Here is a 25,661-nt window from a genome sequence, read left to right on the forward strand (position 1 = left end):
ACCATCACCCCACGGAGACCTGTGACCCCACGGTGCCCGTGAGCTTCACCCCCTCGGAGCTGAGCTGCCGCCAACCCCCTCCATCAGATCCGTCAGACGCCAGCCGGGAAAAGCAGCCTCATTCGGACAGCCACCACTTGTCCGGCCCCCGTGTGCCAGGCACGCCACATTCACACCTCCCGGGCTTTCCATCAACCCCCAAGCAGAGGGTACCAGCACCTCGGCTCAAAGGTGAGCTCAGAGAGGGTCAGGAGTGTGCGCCCAGCGTCACACAGCCTCCAGGAAGTGGAGCCAGGATTTGAATCAAGCATCTGAGATCCCAGAGACCCCAAAGGTCAAGCGACCCGTTGGACAGAAAGGCTCAGTCCTTACAGGGACAGCCTCGGCTATGGGCATCCACACCTGCCACCACCCGAGGGCCCTGGAGATGCTGTCCTCTGAGATGTGTTTTCACTGGCCAGGGGCCAGCAGCCCAGCACCCAGCCCTCTCCGTGAGGTGTTAGCTGGCTTGAGACTGTGGCTTATCAGCAACCATCTTTCCCCGAGAGTGTGAAATTCCAAAAGCAAAGCTGTATTATAACCACAATGCCGAGGCCTGCCCCTCTGCCGCCCCCCATCGCAGCCTAGTGCTGGAATCTTCTCCTGAGACCTGCAGACACCTCCAACTCAGCGTGTCCCCAAAGAACGAGGCAGACTCCTCTTCCCCAGAGCTCCCATCCCTCTGAGGGGCCAGGTCACCCCCAAGCCCTTCTCCCAGCCTCCCCACACCCCATTCTCCCCCAGTGCCACCCCATTAACCACTGAGCATCTCTCATTAACCAGTGGGGGGCAGTTCTGGAATCAGACGTTAGTTCTGTGTCTTTAGGCAAATCATTTCTCTGAGCCTCAGTTTTCTCATCTATAAAATGGGGGTAATAAAATTTCCATATAGTCAAAGCTATAGTTTTTCCAGTGGTCATGTACAGATGTGAGGGTTGGACCATAAAGAAGGCAGAGCGCCGAAGAATTGATGCTTTTGAATTGTAGTGTTGGAGAAGACTCATGAGAGTCCCTTGGACAGGGAGATCAAACCAGTCCATCCTAAAGGAAATAAATGCTGAATATCCATTGGAAGATCTGGTGCTGAAGCTGAAGCTCCAATACTTTGGCCATCTGATGTGAAGAACTGACTCATTGGAAAAGACCCTGATGTTGGGAAAGATTGAGGGCAGGAGGAGAAGGGGACGACAGAGGATGAGATGGTTGGATGGCCTCACCAACTCAATGGACACGGGTTTGAGCAAACTCCAGGAGATGGTGAAGGACAGGGAAGTCTGGTGTGCTGCAGGCCATGGAGGTGCAAAGAGTTGGACACAACTGAGCCACTGAATAACAGTAATGGTGGGGTTGAATGATCTGCCCATTTCACAGATGACAAGGTGGAGGCACAGAGAATTCAAGTGACTCGCCCAAGATCGGACAGCTTGGCCGTAGTAGAGTGACACAGAGAGAGGCTGCTGGGACATAGAGTTGCACAGACCCTCCTTTCCTGAGCCTTCCTGTCTCCCACCAGCTCCGAAAGGTCTCACTGAAGACTAGGGACCTTTCCCATGAGCACGCCTGCTCTTCCCAGGGTCCTGGCCAGGCGCGGGGGCTCCAGAAGGGTGGCCACCGAGCCTGATTCACTGGGAGCCTAGTGTGGACAAGGGTTTGGGGGTGAGGGTAAGGGGTCAGTACAGTTCAGGAGGGCACCCTCATCAGACAGCAGAGCTGAGACCCTCGCCACTTTATTGGCCATCTCTCAGCCTCAGCAACGCCAGGCGAGGGTCGCTCTCTGCTCTGAGCTCCTACGCACTGGCAACCCTGAGTGTAGTGGCATTTAATCTGTACACAGCCCTGGGTATCTGCACCATGGTGACCCAGGTTCAGAGATGGAGGCTGACTGGCCTCAGGTTGACTAGCGCGCGCACACCCACAGCTGCACATCTCGGGCAGCGGGACAGTCATTTTGTCTTCTGGACATTGGGAATCACAGCCATCAGGTCTAACCACCAGGATAGTCGAGGCGAAGTGGGTCCGTGGCCCACGTGGAGGCTGCTGGGGTGGCCCTGGGTCCCCAGTGGGGAGGAGGTCCTTCCTCACGGTTCCACTTTTTCTTCTCGCCTCTGGTGTCCCTGCTAATCCACGGCTTCCTGCAAGAGGTCTGAAGTGCACTTCAGAACAAGGCTGGGTATAAATAGATACACCCACACGTGCCCTCGTGTAGAGTGGGCAATGCCCGGCATAAATAACAGGGCAAATACAACGCGGTCACGGCCTCACGCACACCTCTCAGTCGAGGAAAGAGAGTCGTAGAAGCAAAGCGATTCAGGCTGCCAGTCCGCTGGCTGATTGTACCCTGCCTTCTTCCAGAGACAGTAAGAGATGGAAAGGACAGATTGACCCAAAGATGGCTCTCTAGCCCGGGGGAGGGCTCAGAGCAGAGTCTGCCTCTCACATGAATGACCGGGCATCCCGACATCCCTCCAGCCCCCGGGCAGGCCGCACCCATGGGCAGCCTCCCGTGTGGGCCTCGGGCAAGGAGTCACCCAGCCTCCGCAGGGGCCTGTTCTGGCACCAGGAGGCGTGCAGAATGCTGAGTGGTGTCTGCGCTCAGGGAAGGAGCAAGTCAGAGCCAGGCTGGGTCTCAGAGGTAGGACTGGGCCCACATATGAGGCCCCAGAGCTGGGGCCGGAAGGGGGCAGGCTAGAGACAGACTGGGAGCAAGTTCCATTGAGCAGGGGGGTCTCAACCGCCCCAGAGCATATTGAGACCCCAGCTGCAGAGCAGCATCCAGGGGAGCACCTATAGGCCCTCCTTGAATCTTCTGGGATCGTGGAGGCGTAGCACAGGGAAGGCGGTGGAAAGCAGCCCCCCAATCCCTGTGCAATTCACAATGCGGCTGGGAGGAGGGCGGGACACGCCCAGGTCACCCACTAGGTAGCCAGGGCCTCACCTCCGGGCCTTCCCCTCTCTTTGGCCAGGAGCCCCAGACCTCCCCCAGCTCGGGAACGCTGCCAACAGTAGCTCCATCCAGGCCCCGGGGCCCCAACAAGCTCTCCTGGCCCATCTCCCAGGCTGCCAACCACCCCAGAGCCCCGCCGGCAGCTCCCAGGAAGGTGGCCGGCCAGAGCACGTCCCGTGAAGGCGGACAGAGACGAGCATGTCCTGTGAAGACGGACAGAGACCTGCTGGGTCAAGGACACCTCTGAGACCCCTAAGCCCGGAAATCAGAAACCGCTGAGCCTGCAGCCACCACCCACCAGCGGTACATCCATCCTGTTGAGCCAAACCAAGCTCAAGTCAGAAGAGTCGAGTCAGAAAGAATAAAATGGCCCTTGAAGCAAAAGAAAAGGGTGAGTACAACCCTCCCCACCCACCACCCCTCTGGGAGGACTCCCAGGAAGGGAAGGCAGGCGGGTCAGCGGCCGGGGGAACGGGTGGATTCACCAGATGCTCTACCCGAAGGGGACCTCCCAGGGACTGTGTGTGCCCCCCCCCCCGCCCCCCCATCCCGGGTCCTCCTCGAAGACCTCACTCTGCCCTACCTCGCTCAGGGCTGCCCGCCAGCGTGCAGAAGGGCAGGATGAAATATTTGGAAGTTAGACGTTTCCAATGAGTCCACACTGCACTCATTGCAGTTTCACAAAGGTTTATTGGATTCCTTGGGGGGCGCGGGGGTCGGGGCAGGCTCCTCGCTATGGAGGATCCCGGCTGGGCCGGCCTGGGAGAGGCAGGGTCTGGGCAGCAGCCGACACCACTGGTGAGAGGTGCCCGGCCCTCGGCCACGAGGAGGCAGACGGTGGGGGTGGAGCAGGCCGGACCCAAGGGGAAGTGCAGGCCGAGGAGAAGGCCTGGGGGTCCCAGAGGAGGGAGGAGGCAGAGGGAATAGCATTCGCAGAGGCTCAGAGGCAGGACAACCGCTGGGATTCCCCCAGGGCCCCAGGAGGCCCGGGGAGGGGGCTGGGGAGATGGAGGGCTGGGGCCTCTGGTCACCGGGAGGCTGGGCACTCGCATGGCCGGAACACACCTGCCGCTCTTCGACATGCTTGGCCAGGCGTTCGAGCTGCCCCTGCTCCCTGCTGAAGCCCCAGGGGGCCCTCCTGCAGGGGGGGCCTGACCACCCCACAGGGAGTCTCAGCATCCATCTCTCTGGCAGCTGCGTTACCTGGAGGGAGACACAGGCCGTCCCCGTCCCCTGGGGAGCGGGGACATCCCCCCAGCCCTGCCTGGGGGGCCCAGCCTCCTGCCCCTGCCCCTCCCCCCATCCTCGTTGCTCCTGGACACCCAGGGGACCCAGGCCACCTTGTCCTTCCCCTTCTTTCCCTGGCCCGCCCCCTTCTGGAGCTGCCGCAGGGCAGGCAGGAAAGAGCCGGTCGGTGGCCAGCCCACTTGCATGGGCTGGTCCCCCAGGGCCCACGACCGGGATCTTCCAGGTCCCAGGTAAGACTTGGCAGGGCAAGTCAGGACAGGACGGACAAGGGCGGCAGGGAGGAAGCGGCCTGGGGGGGCGGGGAAGGGGGCAGGGGCTGCTTGGGAGGGAACAGGATTTAGGAGAGGGAGGAGAGAGGGAGGGAGGATCCAGCAGAGGCACAGAGCGCCAGAGAGTCGCCGCACAGGGCCTGCGTCCCAAAGGCCACTTGGAGCTCAGGCCTGTCCTCACCTGCACAAGGCGCTGTGGGAGCCGGATGGTCCGACGTCCCAGAATCCCGAGAGGCAGGGTGGAGCCGGCCGGCCCAAGGACGGAAGCAGATCCGCCAGAACGGCTGACAGTCCTGAGAACAAGCGCTGCTCACCTGAGCCTCCCTGGGGCCGGAGGGCCCTGTGGGTCGGCGGTCTCCCTGGGTGGCCCGCAGAGGCTCCAGAGGGACCAGGCTTACCTGTGCTCCAGGCCACTCCCCGCCCCCCCCCCCCCCCATGCCACCACTTCCCAGGAGGCGCCCAAGGCCCTCCCAGCCAGGCGGTGTCCCTGCGGCCTGGGGCGCTGGCATTGGCTTTTTTATTTTCTAAGACTAAACGTGGGAAGGGGGTAGGGAGGACTGCCCCATGGCCCTGGCCCAGGTCCTGTGCACAGTGGGGACAGGGCACAGGGCTGAGACTGGCACCTCCCGGAAATTCAGGAATCAGGGCTGGAGAGTCTCTCCAACAAAAGTTGGGACCCCCATGACCCTTGCCCAGGAGGGGGCAAACTAAGGGCCCCAAAACGCCCTTCAGAGACCAGCCAAGTAGAAGGCTTCTCTTCTCTTTTCCCCAGCCACCACCTGGATCCCCCTGGCTGCTGCAAAAAATAAGTCAAGGAACCACCGATTTGCCAGCTCAGAGATGTTCTGCGGGGGGTGGAGGAGCAGGCAAGGGGGATGCCCCCCACCCAGGTTTTGGGGTCAGGGAGAATCCCCTAACTCACCTGAACACCCCTACCCACGGTGCTGATGGGCAGTGCCGGGGCGCGCTGAGAAGAGCGAGGACCGGGATGAAGCGGCCTTTCCTCTGGGTGGGAAGTTCCCGGGCTCTGCAGCATCCAACGCCGCCGCCCCAGGCCGCAGGCACATCGCCTGGCTGGGGGAAAGAAAAAAGGGTCTACCTTCAGGCCCCTGGCCTGCTTTCCACTCGGGGTCTTGACCTGCCGGAGCCGCGGTCCCAGGGCAGAGGGTTACAGGGCAGAGGGTCCCGCCAGGGTCGCGGAAACCGGAGGAGACGACCTCTGCCCGAGACGCGCATCTCTCTCGGCGCCCGCTGGGGCCCGCCGGGTCCTGGGTGGGGGCTCGGTGCCCTCGGTTGACTGCCCGAGACTTGGTCCCTCGCCGCCGCCGCCGAGAGCGGTGCCCTCGCCGGATCCGGATCAGCGAGCTTCCACCTCTGCCCGGGATGCGAGCGCTGTGTCCGTCCCAGGAAGAAGTTAGGCGGCCGGTCCCCGGGCGGGTAGCGAGCGCACGGGACGCCGGCGGTGGCGGCGCCGTATTCCGGCTCAGGCACCCCCGCCCCAGACGGGTCCCCGCGACCGCGAGAGCGTCCCGGGAGGGCTGGACTCTTCCAGCGTCCAGATCGCTCTCGAACCGGTTCAGGTCTCGCCCCGGGAGTCAAGGAGGCCCGAGACTAGGGGACCTGGCTCCCGGCTTCGGGGACCCCCCAGGTCAAGGTACTCCGCGCCCCGCAGCCCCAAGTCGCCGGCCCCGCGCCGCGCGCAGCGAGTCATCAGAAGATCTCGGACGCGGCGGCAGAGCCTACCAGGGCCCCCACGGAGTTGGGGAGTTACCCCGCACCCCTAAAAGCCTCCACACACATTCCCCCGTTGAGAGTACGCACTTCCAAGCGTCCCAGCGCCTCGGCGGTGAGTCGAGCCGCAGCGCTCTGGGTCGGCGAAGGTGGCTCAGCGCGGGCGCTCCAGTCCCGACGTTCCCGGGGCAGAGAGCGACGTCCGGGGACGCACGGGACGGGTGCGCCCGGCGGCCGGGGCTGCGCCGGCCGAGGCGAGCGGCGAAAGGGGAGCGCTCCGGCGTTCAGGCAACAGCTACCCCTAGTGGGAGAGCCGCCCGGGGCCGCTGCCGCCCCGCGCCCGCCGCCCCGCGCCCGCCGCGCCCAGCGCCCGGAGCGCTCCCGGCTCGGCTGGGGCGCAAGGACGGCGCTGCCTTCCCCGGGCCTCCGCGTCTCTGGCGCCGGTCGCCAACCCGCCCGCTAGCCCTGCCCTCCGCACCTCCCCGCCGGGATCCGGAGGCCGCTGACACGAGAGCTGGGGCGCGATGGGACGGGGCGGGCGCGGCCCGCACGGCGCGCGGCGGCCTCGGGCGACGGCGGGGGGCGCCGAGCACGGTGTGCGTGGCGGGGCGGTGCGGGGGGCGGCCGTGTGCGAAGCGCGAGTGTGAGCGCGCGCGGGAGGCGGGCGGGCTCCGGGAGGCGAGCGGCGCCCGCGGGCGAACGCGGCAAGCGGCGGGGGCCCAAAGTTGCCTCCTTGCGGGCCAGCGTCCCCGGCGGGGCGGGAGCCGGGGCCAGCGAAGCGGCGGCCGCCGACCCAGGCTCCGGCGGCACCTGGGCAGCGGCCCCGCGCGAGCAGCAGCGGCGGGGGCGGCGTTGGCGGCGGCGCGCGGGAAGCGAACCGGAGCTCCGGCGCGGCGCGGCTGTCCGCCGAGGATCTCCGCTCAGGTGCGCGGCGAGGGGCGCGCGCGGGCCGGGGCCGGGACGCCGGGATCGGGGCCAGCTTGGTGCCTGCGCTAGCCGGAGGGCCTCCGCCGCGGACTCCCGGGTCCCTGGTCCAGCTATCTGACCCGCGCCGCCGCCGAGGTCCTGATCGCCCGTCCGGGCAAGCGGGCTTCGGGGCCCAACCCCGCCCCTCTGGCCCCCGGGCCGGGCCGCCCCGCCTTCCAGCCGCTGGTGCCCGCCCTCGGCCGGCGATTTCTAAGGCCCTGGCCGCGCCGCGGGGCGATCCCTTCGGGCTCAAGTTGCAAGGGGGCGGGCCCCGGCCGGAGGTGGAGTCTCCCGCCAATTGATGCCTCGGCTATAAATTGAGCTCACCGCACAGCCGAAGCCCAGATGCCTCGCCAGGCCGCCCCGCGGTGGGTGGTGGGGGAAGGTAGGGGGTCCCAGGGGGCTCTGGGGGGCGCCGCCACCATGCTGCGCTCCCTGCTGCTTCACTCCCTGAGGCTCTGCGCCCAGACGGCCTCGTGCCTCGTGCTCTTCCCGCGCTTCCTGGGCACGGCCTTCATGCTCTGGCTTCTAGACTTCCTGTGTATCCGCAAGCACTTTCTGGGCCGTCGGCGCCGGGGTCAGCCGGAAACCGAAGTGGAGCTCAACAGCGACGGCGAGGAGGTGCCCCCCGACGACCCGCCTGTCTGCGTGTCCGACGACAACCGCCTATGCACCTTGGCGTCGCTGAGGGCCGTCTGGCACGGCCAGAAGTTGGATTTCTTCAAGCAGGCGCATGAAGGCGGGCCGGCGCCCAACTCTGAGGTGGTCCTGCCCGACGGCTTCCAGAACCAGCACATCCTCGACTACGCCCGAGGAAACCGCCCGCTGGTGCTCAACTTCGGCAGCTGCACCTGACCACCGTTCATGGCGCGTATGAGCGCCTTCCAGCGCCTGGTCACCAAGTATCAGCGCGATGTCGACTTCCTCATCATCTACATCGAGGAGGCGCACCCTTCCGACGGCTGGGTCACCACAGACTCTCCCTACAGCATCCCGCAGCACCGAAGCCTGGAGGACCGGGTCAGCGCCGCGCGCGTCCTGCAGCAAGGGGCTCCGGAATGCGCCCTCGTGCTCGACACGATGACCAACTCCAGCAGCTCGGCCTACGGCGCCTACTTCGAGCGCCTCTACATCATCCAGAGTGGCACCGTTATGTACCAGGGCGGCCGCGGCCCCGACGGCTACCAGGTCTCCGAGCTGCGCTCCTGGCTGGAGCGCTATGATGAGCAGCTGCACGGCCCCCGACCCCGTCGAGTGTAAACCACCACTGGACACGTGACTGAACTTGGCGGGCCATGCCTTCGAGCCTTCGAAGCCCACGTGCAAACAACCGGCAGATATAGTCAGGCTTGGCGTGGGCCCAGTGACACAGCTGAGCTGAGCCATGCATCGCTGTCTGAGTCTGCCCTCTCAGCCAAGGCACCTGAAGACTCTTGCACCTCCCCACTCTGCTTTCGACTGTCCCTCGCCTGTACTTGCTTGGCTTGCTCTAAATCCCCTTCTGAGGGTGGAGGCAGCGCCGCCCTTGCCCGTGTGCCCCTGGACTTGTGCTCGCAGAGGCCCCCTGCCATGGCTCTCATACGCCCTCCCCAGAAGAGAAGAGCCAGCGTGACTTGAACCAGGCGCGCTGGCCCGGCGCAAAGAGACTTAAGCTGCGCCCGCGCGCCCTGGGCGCAGCTGGGTTCCAGCAGCGCGAGCCGCTCGCCTTAGTTGCCTGGCACCCACACCTGTCGCGCGCGCGCGCGCAGGCGCGCGCAGGCAAGAGATGCCCTGCTGCTTTTGTGTCTATGTCTTGTTCCTGCCTTGGGGGAGGATGCTTAGGGTGGGGAAGGGTGGGCAGGGTTATTTCCCCCCCTTATTTTGGGTGCTCGCGAGCCCCACTGCTGATGACGAGCTGTCTCTAACTGGCCTCGACCACGAGCTGGTTCTGATTTGCAGGAGGCACGCAGTAGCACCTAAAACAAGAGGGGAAAGTGCTCTGGGTTTCCATGAGGAAACCACATCAGCGGGTGGGAGAGGGAGGTTGGGGGGCTGCTTAGGGACAAAGGAAGACCGCTTAGGAGGCAGGGTTCACGGCGCCCGGGCAGAGGGAAGGGGCTGGGGCTCCTGCGACCCGGGGTTCGAGTGGTGGAGTCCGGAGACGAGAGATGAAGGGAGAGCCTGGGAGCCCCGAAAGAGGGGTCTCCCAAGCAGAGCTGCCGACTGCGGGGCCGGAAAGGGGGGGGTGCCTGATGTGAAGGCTATTTAGTGAGTGTTTTGCTGAAAACGTTCCCTGTATATAAACTTCTTTTACACTACAATAATAAAGGCTTGAAGTAAATTGCTTTCGGGTTGTCTTTGGTCCCTTAATTTTTTTCTTCCCTCTGAATAGCGGCAAGAATTAAACACAAATCTCTCCCTGGCGTCCCCATAGTGACCCTGGGGGGAAGGGTGGAGAGAAAGAGCCTCCGCCAGCGGGGGTGCGGGAGGGGATGGAAGAAGGAAAGAGGGGGTCTGTGCCGATGCCTGGGGTGCGCACAGGCCCGGGGTGGAGGACGCGAGGTGATGAAAAGAGCGGAGATGTGGAGCCTGGCGGGGTCCCCAGGGAGGCGGGAGAGGCGGCGGGGCCCGCACTTGCTGGCGCGCGCGCGCGCACACACACACACACACACACACACACACTCATACACGCAAGCTGTGACAGCTGACCCTGCAGCCGTCCATCTAACTTCCCCCGGCGACCGTCGGTGTGGAGGCGGGGTGGGGTGGGGGAAGGAGTGAGGCAGGGCCCGGGAGCTTTGGACCAGGTTGAGCTGGGCTCCCGCCCACCACGGGCGCTTCAGCACACCTGGCTCCTCCCTAAGCCACTTCCAGCACCGCCTTGCTTCCTCGCGCGCTCCTCAAACCCGCAAAATCGTCTCCCCCACCCCTCCGATCCCCGCCGGTCTGCTGGGGGGTGTCCCCCCGGGAGGCGCCACGGAAAAGCGCAAGGTGGGGGGGAGGCAGGGCGACCGGGGAAGGAGAGGCGGCCTGCAGCGCCATCAGTCCAGCAGCAGCTCCTACCGCGGGGCGGGGGTGGCTGGAGGGCGCTCCCCCGCCCAGAACACCCCCTCCTCCGCTTTCCCAAGTTCGAGCCAAACCTCATCACCACCCCTCCAAGGCGCTCAGGGCTGGGAAGCGGAGGAGAGCGAGGTGGCCGAACCGAGAGAGAGGAGAGAGGGATGGCGGTGGCCGGCACCCGGGCTGGAAGAGGAGCGATCGTGGCGGTTGGCACAGAGCCCCCCGCCCCTCGCAGTCCCTGCCCCTCCACCCACCCACCTACGCACGCACGCCCGCTCGCGCGTGGCTGGCTAGGTGAGGACGACGCCGGGAGCGCGAGGTTAGCTGGCTCCAGCTCCCTGTGCTGGTGACGCCTTGAGCAGAACAGTGGGTGGGGGGCGGGAGAAACAGAAAGGCGAGCAGAGGCGGGAGCCCGGGGCCAGGAGTCGGGGGAGCCGAGCCGCCGCGCTTCCCCAGCCCGGGGACCCAGGACAGTCCCAGGCCCGGGATGGGGAGGCGGGGGTTGGGGGGGGCGGTTTCGGTGAGCGCCTGGGTGTCAGTGCGCGCGCGCGTGAAGAGGGAGCCGGGGAAGGTCGGGGGTGGGGGGCCTGCGGGACCAAGTGTCCAAGCAGGCCGGAGGCAGGACGGACCCCCAGCTCCACCTACACCGCCTCCAGTCCCGCGCCCAGCCCCCACGCCGCTCCTCCATGAAACTTTTTGAAACTGACATCCTGAGCTGAGATTTTTTTTTCTTTTTTCTTTCTTTCTTTTTTTTTTTTTTTTTTTTTTTTTGCTTTAAAAGTATTTACATTGAAAAAGGTACTTTTAAGAAAAAAGAAAAAATTGGCACAGATGGTGTTTCTGCATCTCCTCCCATCCCCCTCCTCCTTCGCTCTTCATCTCACCCCGAAACCCCCAGAAGAATACTGAGCGAGCGGCGGGGTTGCGGGGTGAGCTCTGGCGCGCACGGCCGGGAGGAAGCTCAGGGAGTCCCCGGACGGCGGGCCGGGGTCTCTCCTGGTCCTGGTCCTCCACCGGGGATCTAGTTGGAGGCGCTGAGCGCGCTACCCTCCCCGTGGGGGCTGCGCGCTCCCCTCCGAGCCTCCTCCGGCTTCTGGGACCAAAACCCCAAGCGCGTGGTGCTGGGACCTGCGGCTCCTGCCTCGGCCCACGCGGCCTGGCGCGCTCGCCCCGTCCTGAGCGCCCCAGCATCCACCCCTTCCTCCTTTCTCTTCTCTGGCCTCCCTGTCTCCCTTCCTCCCCCTCATCTTTCCGATTCCTTCTTCCTCTTCCCTTTCCCTCCTTTTCTTGTTCCTTTCTTTTCTCCCATTTCCTTTAAAGTCTCCCCTTCCTACAAAAAGAGGGCACCCTCATTGCCAGAGAAATTCCAAGAAGAGTCAACCCTAGGTAACCTCCCGGTGTATGCACTTTCTAACTTGCCTCTCCCATTCACCCACCCTTGTAAAACCAGAGAGGGATTATCCTTTTATAGGCTGGCATTAACTTTTGACTCCCTGGCACCTCTCTCTCCACGATCCCCCCCCCCCTCTTCCACGTCAGTAAATGAGTATTGGGTGAAGCCAGGCAAAAGATGGCCCCATGGGCACCCCAGGTGTCAGGGATATTGTTTCATTTTATAAATATTCTTCATAAGGTGCTCAGGGCTCTACACCACTCTGCCCCACGAGCATATTTCTTAAAGTGAAATTGCTAGAAACACGCGTGTCTGTGTCTGTTTTGCCACATTTTGCTAAACTGCCTTCCCAACAACCTATTTGATTTTATTGTTTTGTATTTTCCCAGTGCTCGCTCTCTCTTCCTTATTTTGAGCTGAAAAATATGAAGATAAGACATAAACGCATTTTCAATATTAAATTTTAAATACAGGAGAACATAAAGCACAAAGTGTCAGGCTTGCTTAGAGCAGGCGGTCTCAAACTGCATTTCAGATTCCAGCGGTGGCTCATGAAATCAACTTACCAGATCAAGTCAGGCATCTTGAAGAACTGAAATGGAAGACATGCAATGTAAATACCAATGTGCATGTCACCTAAGGTAACTGTGGCTTCCTGAAACGTGTGTGTGTGTGTGTGTGTGTGTGTGTGTGTGTGTGTGTGTGTGTGTGTGTGTGTATGTGTGTGTGTGTGTGTGTGTGTGGCCCCCCTCCTCCGGACCGCCCCTGTGGACTGTTTCACGTGCTTCCTTCCGGCTCCACTTCACCTGTTGACAGCCCCACCTGAGCACATCCTCACCTCTAGTGTCCGTCTCGCTGTCATCACGCCGCAGCGTGTTTGGTGATCACCCCCGCCCGCCCCCACACAGTTTTCCTATCCTGGCATCCTCTGCCTGGCCATCCGTCTAGTCTGAGCAGGTCTCTGCCTGTGGAGTAACTGGTGCCAGGCACCGTCCGGATGTCTGAGTGCCGCCCCCCGCCCCCAGAAGGAACTCATCTCTGCCTTCAAGGAATGCTCAGAGCAGTGGGGAGGAGAGGAAGGAGACAGTCATCTAGCCATCACCAGCCTCCTCATCATTAGTATTTTCAAGGTCCACGTCAGCTTAGCACATGGTTTAGCCCTAAGCAGGGGAGGGGGGCCATGATGAGAGCTCTAGAGGGTCTCATTTACCCCCTTGAAGACACAGATGCCTCCTCGGTGGAGGGTACTGCCAGTGCAAAGCCACGGAGGCCTAAAAAGTGCAAACTGTGTTCAGAATACAATACCTCTTGGTATTTACCGGAAGGAAATAAACTGTGGGGCCAAGGCTAGGTAAGTACCAACAGGTCCATGGCCTCCTGTTTATATTACCCAGGCATCCATCTGCAGAGAAGTGGCCTTCCCAGAGGCGGGACTACCCCACGTGCGACGGGGAGAGGCGACGTCTGAGTGTGTGATCTAGGGGCCAGGCACCAGGCTAAGGGCATCATCAGAATTATTTGATCTGGTCATCCTCATCTCCCTCCTGTGTCCGACTCTTTGCAACCCCATGGACTGTAGCCTACCAGGCTACATGGGATTCCATCCCATGGGATTCTCCAGGCAAGAATACTGGAGTGGGTTGCCACTTCTTTCTCTAGGAGATCTTCCCGATCCAGGGATTGAACCCAGGTCTCCCGCATTGTAGGCATTACCGTCTTGAGCCACCAGGGAAGATTTAGCAGAGAATGTTTATTTATTTATTTGGCTGTGCTGGGTCTTCGCTGCCCTGTGGCTTTTCTCTGGCTGCAGAGAGCAGGGGCTACTCGCTAGTTGCAGGGGCTACTCGCTAGTTGCAGGGGCTACGCTTCTTACCGCGGTGGCTCCTCTTGTTGCAGACGACGGGCTCTCGGATACTCAGGCCTCAGTAGCTGCGGCTCCCGGGCTCTAGAGCCCAGGCTCAGGAGCTGTTCGATCATTAGCCCCGTTTCAGTGATGAAGACATTGAGACTTGGTGTGGTTGAAGCAGGTTGGCCCAATGTGTTATGGGCTGAACTGTGTCGACCGCCAGAAGTCACATGCTCCAGTCCTGGCCCTAGTCCCTCAGAATGTGACCTTGCTTGAAGACAGGATCTTTAAAGAGGTTATAAGTGAGTATGGGCTTTCCTGGTGGCTCAGACACTAAAGAATCCACCTGCAACATAGGAGAGCCGGGTTCAATCCCTGGGTCAGGAAGATCTCCTGGAGAAGAAAATGGCAACCCGCTCCGGTACTCTTGCCTGGAGAATCCCATGGACAGAGGAGCCTGGTGGACCACAGTCCATGGGGCCGCGAAGAGCCAGACACGACTGAGCCACTCACACTGACCCCAGTTAGTACGGGGGCATTGGGGTGGGCGCTCCTCCGATCTGACCGGTGTCCTTATGAGAAGAGTGGGTGGGGACACAGACACGCCCAGGGAGGACAGAGAGAGAGGACCTCCACCATGAAGCCGAGCAGAGAGGCCTCAGGAGAAGCCAGCTCCGCTGGGGACCTTCGTCTCAGACTGCAGCCCTCAGAACCGTCAGGAGCATAGAGTCCCGTCCAGTCTGCGGTGCTTGGCGATAGCGGCCCTAGACGTGACAGGCAAGGCCGTGCACTAGAAGGCGGCTTTGCCCACCGGCCTCCCTGACCCTGGGGTCTGACATCAGGCTACACAGAGTCCGTCTCTCGGTGGCTGAATGATCCAGGACCTTGACCCTCCCCACGCACACCGTTTATTCCCTCTGCAGTGACAGGAACACGAAGCTCTCGTAGGACAGCAGGTCTGAATTGGGCTCTTTTTTTAATATCTGCAGAGAAACACACGCATGCAGCTCTGGAAAAATCTCCCCCAAGGAATTCACAGTAGCTGTCTCTGTGTGGGCGAGATTATGAGTGTTTTCTTACTTTCTTCTTGTTGCTTGTCTGGAGCCTGTGATTTTTCTGTAGTGAACATGTATTGCTCTTATGACAGAAAAATAGGATTTAAAGCAGCAAAAACAGTGGCTGTACCGAGGAGAAACCCAGAGGTCAGGGCAGAGAGGGATTCTGGGTGGAGACGGGGAGTCCTGGACCAGCCCCAGGTTGGGGAAGCGGGGGCGCTTGGAGGATGGGGGGGAGGGCTGCTGAGAAAAGAAACATTTGAGAGGGAGAAAGGGGATGGGGTTGCTGAATAAAGGACATCAGTTAATTTGAATGTCAGTTAAACAACAAATAATGTTTTAGTAAAAGTATGTACCAAATAATGCATGGATATACTTATACTAAAAAATATTATTCATTGTCTATCTGAAGTTCAAATTTAACTGGACCTCCTGGGTTGGTTGTTTTTCTAAATTTGACAGCCCTGGGACTTCCTCAGTGGTCCACTGGTTGAACCTCCATGGTCCCGATGCAGAGGGCATGGGTTCTAAGATCCTGCATGCGGCACGATGCAGCCAAATAATCATTCTTAGGACTTCCCTGTTGGTCTGCCTGCCAATGCAGGGAACACAGGTTCCATGCCTGGCCTGGGAAGATCCCACAGGCCGTGGAGCTGCTAAGCCCATGTGCCACAACTACCGAAGCCTGTGGGCGGCAACTACTGCAGCCCAAGCACCCTAGGGCCCTTGTTCCACAACAAGAGAACCCACTGCGGTGAGAAGCCCCCACAGCGCAATGAAGGGCAACCCCGCCCGCCGTAGCTAGAGAAAGCCTGCATGCAGCCAGGAGGACCCGGTGCAGCCAAAAGTAAAATAAGTGAGCATCTCTTTAAAAATAGTAATAGAATCATATTTCTTTAAATAAACTTATAAAAAATGAACGTGACAGTCCTGGGGGAGGGGAGTGGTGACAATGATGCTGACAACCACGCAGTCTCTCCGGGCCAGTCAGGGGCAGACTCAGAGTTCAAAGGAGTGTGGGTGAAACTGTGGTCTCTGAGATCTGGTGTTCCACCTTCCACAGCCAGCTGGGCCTCTGTGACCAGTCAGAGGCCCCCAGATTCCCCAACACCTGGTGGCCTGGAGCTGAGAAAGAAAGGACCATCAGTTTCGCCAGCTGGGTCATCTGCAGGGCCCAGAGCGAAAGGAAAATGCAGAACCATTCGTTCAAAATGCAGGAAGCTTTGTGCCAGTCGTTGTTCTGTCGCTCAGTCATGTCCAACTCTGCTTCCCCGCCCTTCACTGTCTCCTGGAGTTAAGGTACAAAATAATAATGTTTCCTTTCTTCGCAGGCACCTCACCTTGCGGTGTTTATGTGTTACTTAATGTCATGATCAGTAAAGAAAAATTAGCGTTTTGAATTGTGTGTCCTTCAGGTTGTCCAGAGAAACACAGCCAAGGGGGAGAGAGGGAGAGAGATTTAGCTATAACGAATTGACTTATGTGATCATGGAGGCTGAGAAGTACACAATTTACCGCGAGCAAGCCAGAGACCAGGAGAGCCAGTCATGTGTTAAGTTCCAGTCCAAATCCGAAGGCTCAAGACCCAGGAGAGCTGATGGAGTAAGTCCTGGTGTGAGTGTGGGTATTCTGAAGGCAGAAGACGGATGTTTCAGCCCCAAGACAGTCAGGCAGAGCGAGAGGATTCTCCCTCCCTCCATCCCTGAAGTCCTGGTCAAGCCCCCAGCTGATCCGACAAGGCTCGCCTACACTGGGAGAGCAATCTGCTTTTCTCAGTCCATTCAGATCCCATTGCTACCCTCATCCAGATACACCCCACAGACTCACCCGGAATCATGTTTGGCCAAATGACTAGACACCCCACAGCCCTGTCAAGTTGACTGATAAAGTCGACCTTTTCAAATGTTAAGCATGAATTTTACCATTCATTTTTCCAGTTTTAAATGCAAGTATCAGAGCACTTGGGGTTTCACAGGTGGTAAAGAACCTGCCTGCCAATGCAGGAGACATAAGAGACAAGGCTTGATCCCCGGATTGGGAAGATGTCCTGGAGGAGGGCATGGCAACCCACTCCAGTATTCCTGCCTGGAGAATCCCATGGACAGAGGAACCTGGCGGGCTATGGTCCGTAGGGTCACGAAAGAGTCAAACACAACTGAAGTGACTTAGCATGCAGGTACCCATAAGAGCATTTAATTCGTAACACACAAGCACGAAATACCCTTCTCCAGGGGATCGTCCCAATCCAGGGATCAAACCCGGGTCTCCTTCTTTGCAGGCAGATTCTTTACCATCTGAGCCACCAGGGAAGCCCTCTTTCGCGTCCACGTGTGTGTTAGTGGCTGAGTGGTATCCGACTCTTTGGGACCCCATGGTCTGTAGCCCGCCAGGCTTCTCTGTTCATAGGATTTCCTAGGCAAGAATTCTGGAGTGGGTTGCCATTCCCTCCTCCAAGGGATCTTCCTAACCTGGGGATTGAACCTGGTCTGCTGCTTTGCAGGCAGATTCTTTACCATCTGAGCCACTTAGGAGGGCCTCTTTCACTTTCGTAAGAGCACTAATCCACAACACACAGTCACTAAAATTACACAGTTCATATTTCGTAGCTCAGACCTGTACCTGCGTTTCATCCTCGCCCGCTCAGTAGAAATACCGAGCAAAACTGACTCAGCGGTTTCCATTCGGCTTCATGCCCCGTGTTTGAAGGACAGGCTGCCCCTGAGAAAAGCAGGGTGGCGGGGAACGGAGCTGTGGGTGATGCCGATCGCCCACTCCCCTCCAGGCCATCGTTTTCAGGGCAAGTGGTCCACGGCTTCCAAACACACGTACCGGCATCCTCCTTGCTCTGAGTGCGACTCCGCCCCTGGGTGCGGCGGGGCCCTGAGAACCTCCGCTCCCTGCATCACCAATGCCGCGTGGGAACTTGGCAGCAAGGAGCGGGGGGTGGTACTATCTCCTCTGCTCACCTACGCTCCCCCGTCCCTTCCAGTTCCACTGACAGTCAATATCTTGAATAACCTATAATGGAAAATAATTTCAAAAATAAGATATGTGTATACCTATAACTGAATCACCTTAGTGTGCACCTGAAACATTGTAAGTCAACTATACTTCAATACAATAGATATATATTAAGAAAAAAATGCAATGCAAAGACAAAAATGACTAAGACTTTCAGCTTGTATCTTTTTTTAGATTTCATTTGTAAGTGATGTCATATTATATTTGTCTCTGTCTGACTTACTTCAGTTAGTCTGATCATCTCTAGGTCCATCCAGATAGCTGCAAATGACATGATTTCATTCTTTTTAAAGGCTGAGTAATATTCCGTTGTGTATATATGTGTATATGTCTGTATACATATCACATCTTCTTTAACCATTTTGTCAGTGGATATTTGGGTTGCTTCCATGTTTTGGCCGTTGTAAATCGTGCTGCAATGAACACTGGGGTGCATGAGTCTTTTTGAATTATGATCTTTTTCCAGGTATGTGCCCAGGAGTGGAATTGCTAGATTGTATGATAGTTGTATTTTTAGGTTTTTGAGGAATCACTGTACTGTTTTCCACAGTGGCTGTACCAATTTACATCCCCACCAGGAGTGTCGGAGGGCTCCCTTCCCTCCACACCTTCTCCAGCATTTATTATTTGTAAACATTTTGATGATGGCCATCTGACTAGTGTGAGGTGATACTTCATTGTGGGTATCACTTATGTACAAAATAGAAATGACATAGAAAACAAATTTATGGTTACCAAAGGGGAAGGGGGAGGAGGGACAAAATAAGAGTTTGGGATTAACAGATACATACTCCCATGTACAGAATAGCTAAGCAGTAAGGACCTACTGTATAAATCAGGTAACTACATTCAATGTCTTGTAATATACTGTAATGGGAAGAGTCTGAAATATATATATATTCATCTATGTATACTAATCACTATACTAATCACTGGATCACTTTGCTATACACCTGAAACTAACACAACATTGTAAGTCATCTACACTCCAATTTTAAAAAATAAAAAGAACCTCAAGACAGTGACCACAGAGCACTGAATCCAGTGTGGGACCCTTTGAAAAAGGGGGCCCTGCCCAGGACCTGCGCCCAGGGAGTGGGTCCCAACGGCCAGAGTAAAGGGGCCCTGAGACCCTCCGGGCCAGCCTCTTCATTGCACTCCAGCCCAGACCTGCACACGCTCCTCTCATTGGCACACTCAGACACCCACAAGCCACATGCCCACACTCAGACACACAAGCCGTGGGTCCCGGGAGGGGGGTTGGCTGCTCGGGGCATAGCAGAGTGGACCAAGTTATAGCTGCTCCCAGTTCTCCGGGAGGAGAGGAGAGCTGGGTGAGGTTAGATAAGGTCCTGGGGACACACACTTTTGATCCCCCTGCACTTGGCCACCTCTCCGGGGACCAGCCCTATGGGGTATTTGCTTACCCCAGACCGGGCGCTGTGAAGATGGCAGGTGGGTACCCGCCTTCACGCTGTGCTAGGACCCTGCTGGCTCAGGGAGGCCTCGGGTTGAGGCAGAGCCGGGTGGTTAGGGGAGGGGTGTCAGGGCAGGGGGAGGAACCTGTGCAAAGGCCAGGAAACAGCACAGCCCCTCGCTCAGCCAGAAACGCAGGGCAGGTGTGTGTGAGAGTGTGTGCGAGGGTGTACCACGCACCCCCACCCCTCCAGACCCTCAGCGAGCCCCCCTGTATGAGGTCTGTACGAGACCCAGGGGAGGCCTAGCCCCACCCTCACAAAGCCATCAGGTCAGTGGGGGAAACAGAAATCAACAACCAGCGCTGAGAGCCTGGGAGGCAGGAAGCCCAAGGTGGGAGATCAAGGAGGGCTGCCTGGAGGAGGAGTATCGTTAAGGACTGGGAGCTCAGGTGGTAGCTCTGGGACGGGAAAAAGTGACGTGCGCCGAGCCTGGGCAGCGAGGACCATCTGACAGGTTTGGGCAAAGGCAGCAAAGTCCTCAACGCCAGGAAGGTGCAGGCAGGGATGAAAGCGAGGCTGGAAGGCCCTTTGTGGCACTGATGCGTCACCCTGAGGCCCTGGGGAGGGACAGAAAAGTGTCACGTGGTGGGCAGAGGGGCTGGGGACAAGCCTCCATCCAGGCCCAGGGCTTGGGATGGCTGTCTTTGGAAAAGCATCCCGGCACAACCATGGGAACAGAATAGAGCAGCTTACAACGTGATAAGAAAAAAAAAAAGTAAGACCACGACCCAGGAGAGACCAACACACCCCAGAACCCAGAGAGAGGCTGGTGCCCTGGGGGGACATGGCATACACTACAGGGCTGTCTGCAGTCGGTGGGTCCTCGGGATTGTCCATGGGATTCTCCAAGCAAGAACACTGGAGTGGCTTGCCATGTCCTCCAGGGTATCTTCCCCACCCAGGGATCGAACCCGCGTCTCCTGTGTCTCCTGCATCGGCAGGCGGGTTCTTTGCCATTGAGTCACCTGGGGAGCCCGTCCCTGTTCTGCACCTACACAAAAATAAGTTGCCCGTGGGCCAAAGCTCAGCAGAGAAAGCAAAGAGTTACACTTTCGGAAGACTATGTCTCCTGCCATAATGAGATGCCTCCTCACCCCCATTAGCATGGCTACTATTTTTAAAAAAGAAGAAAGGAACGAGTGTTGGTGAGGGTGTGCGGAACTTGGAATCCTCGTGCTCCGCCGGTGAGAATGTAAAACGGTTGCAGCCACTATGGGAGACAGTATGGCACGTCCTCAAAACATTAAATGCAAAATTACCATTCGATCCAGCAATTCCACTGCTGGGTACACACTCAAGAGAACGGAAAGCGGGCTCTTAAAGAGATATTTGTACACTCGTGTTCAAACCAGCATTACTCACAGTTGCCAAAAGGTGGAAATAACCCAAGGGTCCGTGCACGGGCTTCCCCGATGGTAAAGAACCTGCTTGCCCACGCAGGTTAGACATGAGATGTGGGCTAAGTCCCTGAGCCGAGAAGATCCCCTGGAGGAGGGCATGGCAAACCACTCCAGTGTTCTTGCCTGGAGAATCCCGTAGACGTCGGAGCCTGGAAGGTGGCAGTCCCTGGGGTCACACAGAGTTGGACACGAATGAAGTGACTTAACACGCACGTCCATGGATGGAGGAACGGATAAACAAAATGCAGTCTCTACTGAAAGGGAATATTACTCAGCCTTAGGAAGGAAGCGCGTCCCCGGTGGCTCAGTTGGTAAAGAATCCGCCTGCAATGCAGGGGACCCCGGTTCAATTCCTGGGTCGGGAAGATCCCCTGGAGAAGGGAAAGGCTACCCACTCCAGTGTTCTGGCCTGGAGAATCCCATGGACAGTCCATCGGGTCACAAAGAGTCAGACACGACAGAGTGACTTTCACTTCACTTCAAGAAGGAGGGACATTCTGACACTGGCCACGGCCCGCATGAAACTTGAGGTCTTTATTCTGAGTGAAATAAAGCCAGTCACAAAAGGACAGGTGTTGTATTTCACTCATATGATGCCCCAGAGCAATCAAATTTATAGAGACAGGAAGTAGAACAGTGGGTGTCCGGGGCTGAGTGGAGGGATCAATGGAAATTGCATTTTAACAGGTATAGCGTTTCAGTTGCACAAGATGAAGAGTTCTGGGGATGATTGCTCATCACTGGATTGTATTTAATGTCACTGAATTACACACAGATAAATGGTTAAAAATGGCCAATTTATGTTATGTATACTTTACCACAATTTAAAAATATGCATATTAAAAATAAATAAATAAATAAAAATATACATATAATGTATTATTGCTGTTGTTTAGTCCCTAAGTCGTGTCCGGCTCTTTGCCACCCCATGGACCTTAGCCCGCCAGGCTCCTCTGTCCATGGGATTTTCCAGGCAAGAATACTGGAGTGAGCTGCCATTTCCTCCTCCAGGGGATCTTCCCAACCCAGGGATCAAACCTGTGTCTCCTACATTGGCAGGTGCATTCCTTACCACTAAGCCACTTGCAAATTTTTTTTTTTTAAAGAATATCTTTATGCTCTAAGGATAGGGAAGATATTCCCATTGAAAAAAAAAGATACAGAAAGCATAAAGGAAATATTGCTTTATGGAAAAATTTAAAAATACTCTGTAACCGAAGATGCCGTGAACAAAGTTGGCCCTTGTCTTGGTGTTCATGCCTCTCCCTCCAGACCTTCATCACGGCCGCAGCGAACTCTGTGCCAGAGGCTGAGGCTGGGAGACAGCACGGTTGTCCTGGGTGGGCTCTGTCCATCCAGCTCTGCCTCTCTTTGCCCCTTAAGGCCTCAGGGCGGCAATGGTCCCTGGTGCTGACAGCCTGGCTGTTTTTTGTTTTTTTTAAAGACAAAGCAGGCACTGACACCTATTTGTGGCCCATAGAGCCAACAGAACAACACAGACAAGGGACTTTCACATGCAGTAGCGAGACGGACAAAGAGTGGCCACTGGAAATTGCCCGAGCAGAAAGGAAGATGGCAGAGACCACGTGTGGCAGACCACATTACAATAATGGGGCAGAGACCACGTTATTCTACCCACCACTCACCTCTTTGACGGGCAGAATAATGCCCCCAGGGGTGTCCACGTCCTCAGCCCAGACCCGGTGGATTGGTCCCCCTCCATGACAACACAGACTCTGCACGTGTGATGAAGTGAAGGACCTGGAGCTTGGGGAGATGATCCTGGAAATTTTCTCACTGGAGCCAAGGTCATCACAAGGTCCCCTCAAGAGGGTCAGAGGAGAGAGAGATTGGAAGATGCTAGGCGGCTGGCTTTGAAGAGGAAGGAAGGGACCCTGAGCCAAGGAGTGCAGGTGTCTCTAGAAGCTGGAAAAAGCAAAACCAAAGACAGAGTCTCCCCTAGAGCCTTCGGAAGGAGCACAGCCCTGCCAACACCTTCCTCTCAGACCAGTGACACCGGAGCCAGACTCCCACCCCCAGAACTTTGGGGGGACAAAGCTGTATGGTTTAGGTCCCTCAGTTCAGTTCTGTCGCTCAGTCGTGTCCGACTCTTTGCGACCCCATGAACTGCAGCACACCAGGCCTCCCTGTCCATCACCAACCCCCGGAGTTTACTCAAACTCACATCCATTGAGTCGGTGATGCCATCCAGCCATCTCATCCTCTGTCGCCCCCTTCTCCTCGTGCCCCCAATCCCTCCCAGCATCAGGGTCTTTTCCAATGACTCAACTCTTCACATGAGGTGGCCAAAGTATTGGAGTTTCAGCTTCAGCATCAGTCCTTCCAATGAACACCCAGGACTGATCTCCTTTAGGATGGACTGGCTGGATCTCCCTGCAGTCCAAGGGACTCTCAAGAGTCTTCTCCAACACCACAGTTCAAAAGCATCAATTTTTCGGTGCTCAGCTTTCTTCACAGTCCGACTCTCACATCCCTACATGACCACTGGAAAAACCATAGCCTTGACTAGATGGACCTTTGGGGGCAAAGTAATATCTCTGCTTTTTAATATGCTATCTAGGTTGGTCGTAACTGTCCTTCCAAAGAGTAAGCATCTATTAATTTCATGGCTGCAGTCACCATATGCAGTGATTTTGGAGCCTCCAAAAATAAAGTCTGCTTCCACTGTTTCCCCATCTATTTCCCATGAAGTGATGGAACCAGACGCCATGATCTTAGTTTTCTGAATGTTGAGCTTTAAGCCAACTTTTTCACTCTCCTCTTTCACATTCATCAAGAGGCTTTTTAGTTCCTCTTCACTTTCTGCCAAAAGGGTGGTGTCATCTGCATATCTTAGGTTATTGATATTTCTCCCAGCAATCTTGATTCCAGCTTTTGCTTCTTCCAGCCCAGTGTTTCTCATGATGTACTCTGCATATAAGTTAAATAAGCAGGGTGACAATATACAGCCTTGACATACTCCTTTTCCTATTTGGAACCAATCTGTTGGTCCATGTCCACTTCTAACTGTTCCTTCCTGACCTGCATATAGGTTTCTCAAGAGACAGCTCAGGTGGTCTGGTATGCCCATCTCTTTCATAATTTTCCACAGTTTATTGTGATCCACACAGTCAACGGTTTTGGCATAGTTAATAAAGCAGAAGTAGATGTTTTTCTGGAACTCTCTTGTTTTTTTGATGATCCAGAGGATGTTGGCAATTTGATCTCTGGTTCCTCTGCCTTTTCTAAAACCAGCTTGAACACCTGGAAGTTCTCAGTTCACATATTGCTGAAGCCTGGCTTGGAGAATTTTGAGCATTACTTTACTAGTGTGTGAGATATGTGCAACTGTGCAGTAGTTTGAGCATTCTTTGGCATGGCCTTTCTTTGGGATTGGAATGAAAGCTGACCTTTTCCAGTCCTGTGGTCACTGCTGAGTTTTCCAAATTTGCTGGCATATTGAGTGCAGCACTTTCACAGCATCATCTTTCAGGATTTGAAATAGCTCAACTGGAATTGCATCACCTCCACTAGCTTTGTTCGTAGTGATGCTTCCTAAGGCCCACCTGATTTCACATTCCAGGATGTCTGGCTCTAGGTGAGTAATCACACCATCGTAATTATCTGGGTCATGAAGATCTTTTTTGTATAGTTCTTCTGTGTATTCTTGCCACCTCTTCTCAATATCTTCTGCTTCTGTTAGCTTCATACCATTTCTGTCCTTTATCGAACCCGTCTTTGCATGAAATGTTCCTTGGTATCTTTAATTTTCTTGAAGAGATCTCTAGTCTTTCCCATTCTATTGTTTTCCTCTATTTCTTTGCATTGATCACTGAGGAAGGCTTTCTTATCTCTCCTTGCTATTCTTTGGAACTCTGCATTCAAATGGGAATATCTTTCTTTTTCTCCTTTGCTTTTTGCTTCTCTTCTTTTCACAGCTATTTTTAAGCCGTCCTCAGACAGCCATTTTGCTTTTTTGCATTTCTTTTCCATGGGGATGGTCTTAATCCCTGTCTCCTGGACAATGTCACGAACCTCTGTCCATAGTTCATCAGGCTCTCTGTCTATCAGATCTAGTCCCTTAAATCTATTTCTCACTTCCACTGTATAGTCATAAGGGATTTGATTTAGGTCATACCTGAATGGTCTAGTGGTTTTCCCTACTTTCTTCAACTTAAGTCTGAATTTGGCAATGAGGAGTTCATGATCTGAGCCACAGTGAGCTCCTGGTCTTGTTTTTGCTGACTGTATAGAGCTTCTCCATCTTCGGCTGCAAAGAATATAATCGGTCTGATTTTGGTGTTGACCATCTGGTGATGTCCCTAATTTAGGCCCCTAATTGTGGTCCTTTGTCATAACAGCACTGGGAAACTCTGTGTCTTCACTGGGAACCAGGGAGAGGAAGCCACACCCCTCCCCACCTAGGCTGTCAACATGGAAACGTGCCCAGAAAACCCGGGACTGGTTCACTGGCATGTTGGGAGATAAAGGTGACGACCGCCCAGCTCTGCGAATGCAATAAAAGTCACTCAAGTATCCACTTTAAAATGGTTGATTTTATGTTATGTGAACTGTATCTCGATTTTAAAAAATGGTGTGGAACTTCCCTGGTGGCCCAGGGGTTAAGAGTCCAGCTGACAATGCAGGGGATACGGACTGGGAAGAATTCCACATTTCACGGGGCGACTAATCCCACGCACCACAAGTGCTGAGGCTGTGCGCCCTGGAGCCTGTCTCCAAAACAAGAGACGCCAGCGCGGTGAGAAGCCCACGGGCTGCGACAAGAGAGGAGCCCCTGCTCGCCGTAACTAGGGCAAGCTGGCGTGGGGCCATGAAGACTCAACACAGCCCCCCCCAAAAAATGATGTGGACTGGAAAAAGCAAGTGGCGGAGGGCGTGTACAAAACCACACCGTGTATATGAAACGTGCACAAATGATCCAAGATAAACTTAGGGATACGCACACACAGACGCAGTGAGGTCACACACACACGTGCAGGAGAGACGGATGGACTTTAGAAGGGCATACTCTCTGGGGAAAGGTGGCGGATTGGGTTCTGGAGGAGGGCAAAGGGGATCTGGCTGTAATTAATGTTGATTTCGTGTTTAAAAACCAAAAACAAAGGTTGCTATGTGTTGAAACCGGCCATGGTTGTGGTTACTTTTTTCTCTGTATTTTTCATAATTTAACATGAAAAGCAGAGCATACACCCCCCATCCCCCCGCCCTACT

General features: G+C 56.4%; 1 protein-coding gene across 1 annotated transcript; it reads left to right on the plus strand.

Moving 5' to 3' along the window:
- The first annotated feature begins 7,382 nt into the window (after positions 1-7,382).
- On the plus strand, positions 7,383-9,515 carry DIO3 (iodothyronine deiodinase 3). The gene has a single exon (XM_065906748.1). It carries the CDS (start codon positions 7,543-7,545, stop codon positions 8,455-8,457), a length of 915 nt encoding a protein of 304 aa, XP_065762820.1. The 5' UTR covers positions 7,383-7,542; the 3' UTR covers positions 8,458-9,515.
- The last annotated feature ends 16,146 nt before the right edge of the window (positions 9,516-25,661 follow it).

The sequence above is a fragment of the Muntiacus reevesi genome, chromosome 15, assembly GCF_963930625.1.
Source record: "Muntiacus reevesi chromosome 15, mMunRee1.1, whole genome shotgun sequence".
Lineage (NCBI taxonomy): Eukaryota > Metazoa > Chordata > Mammalia > Artiodactyla > Cervidae > Muntiacus > Muntiacus reevesi.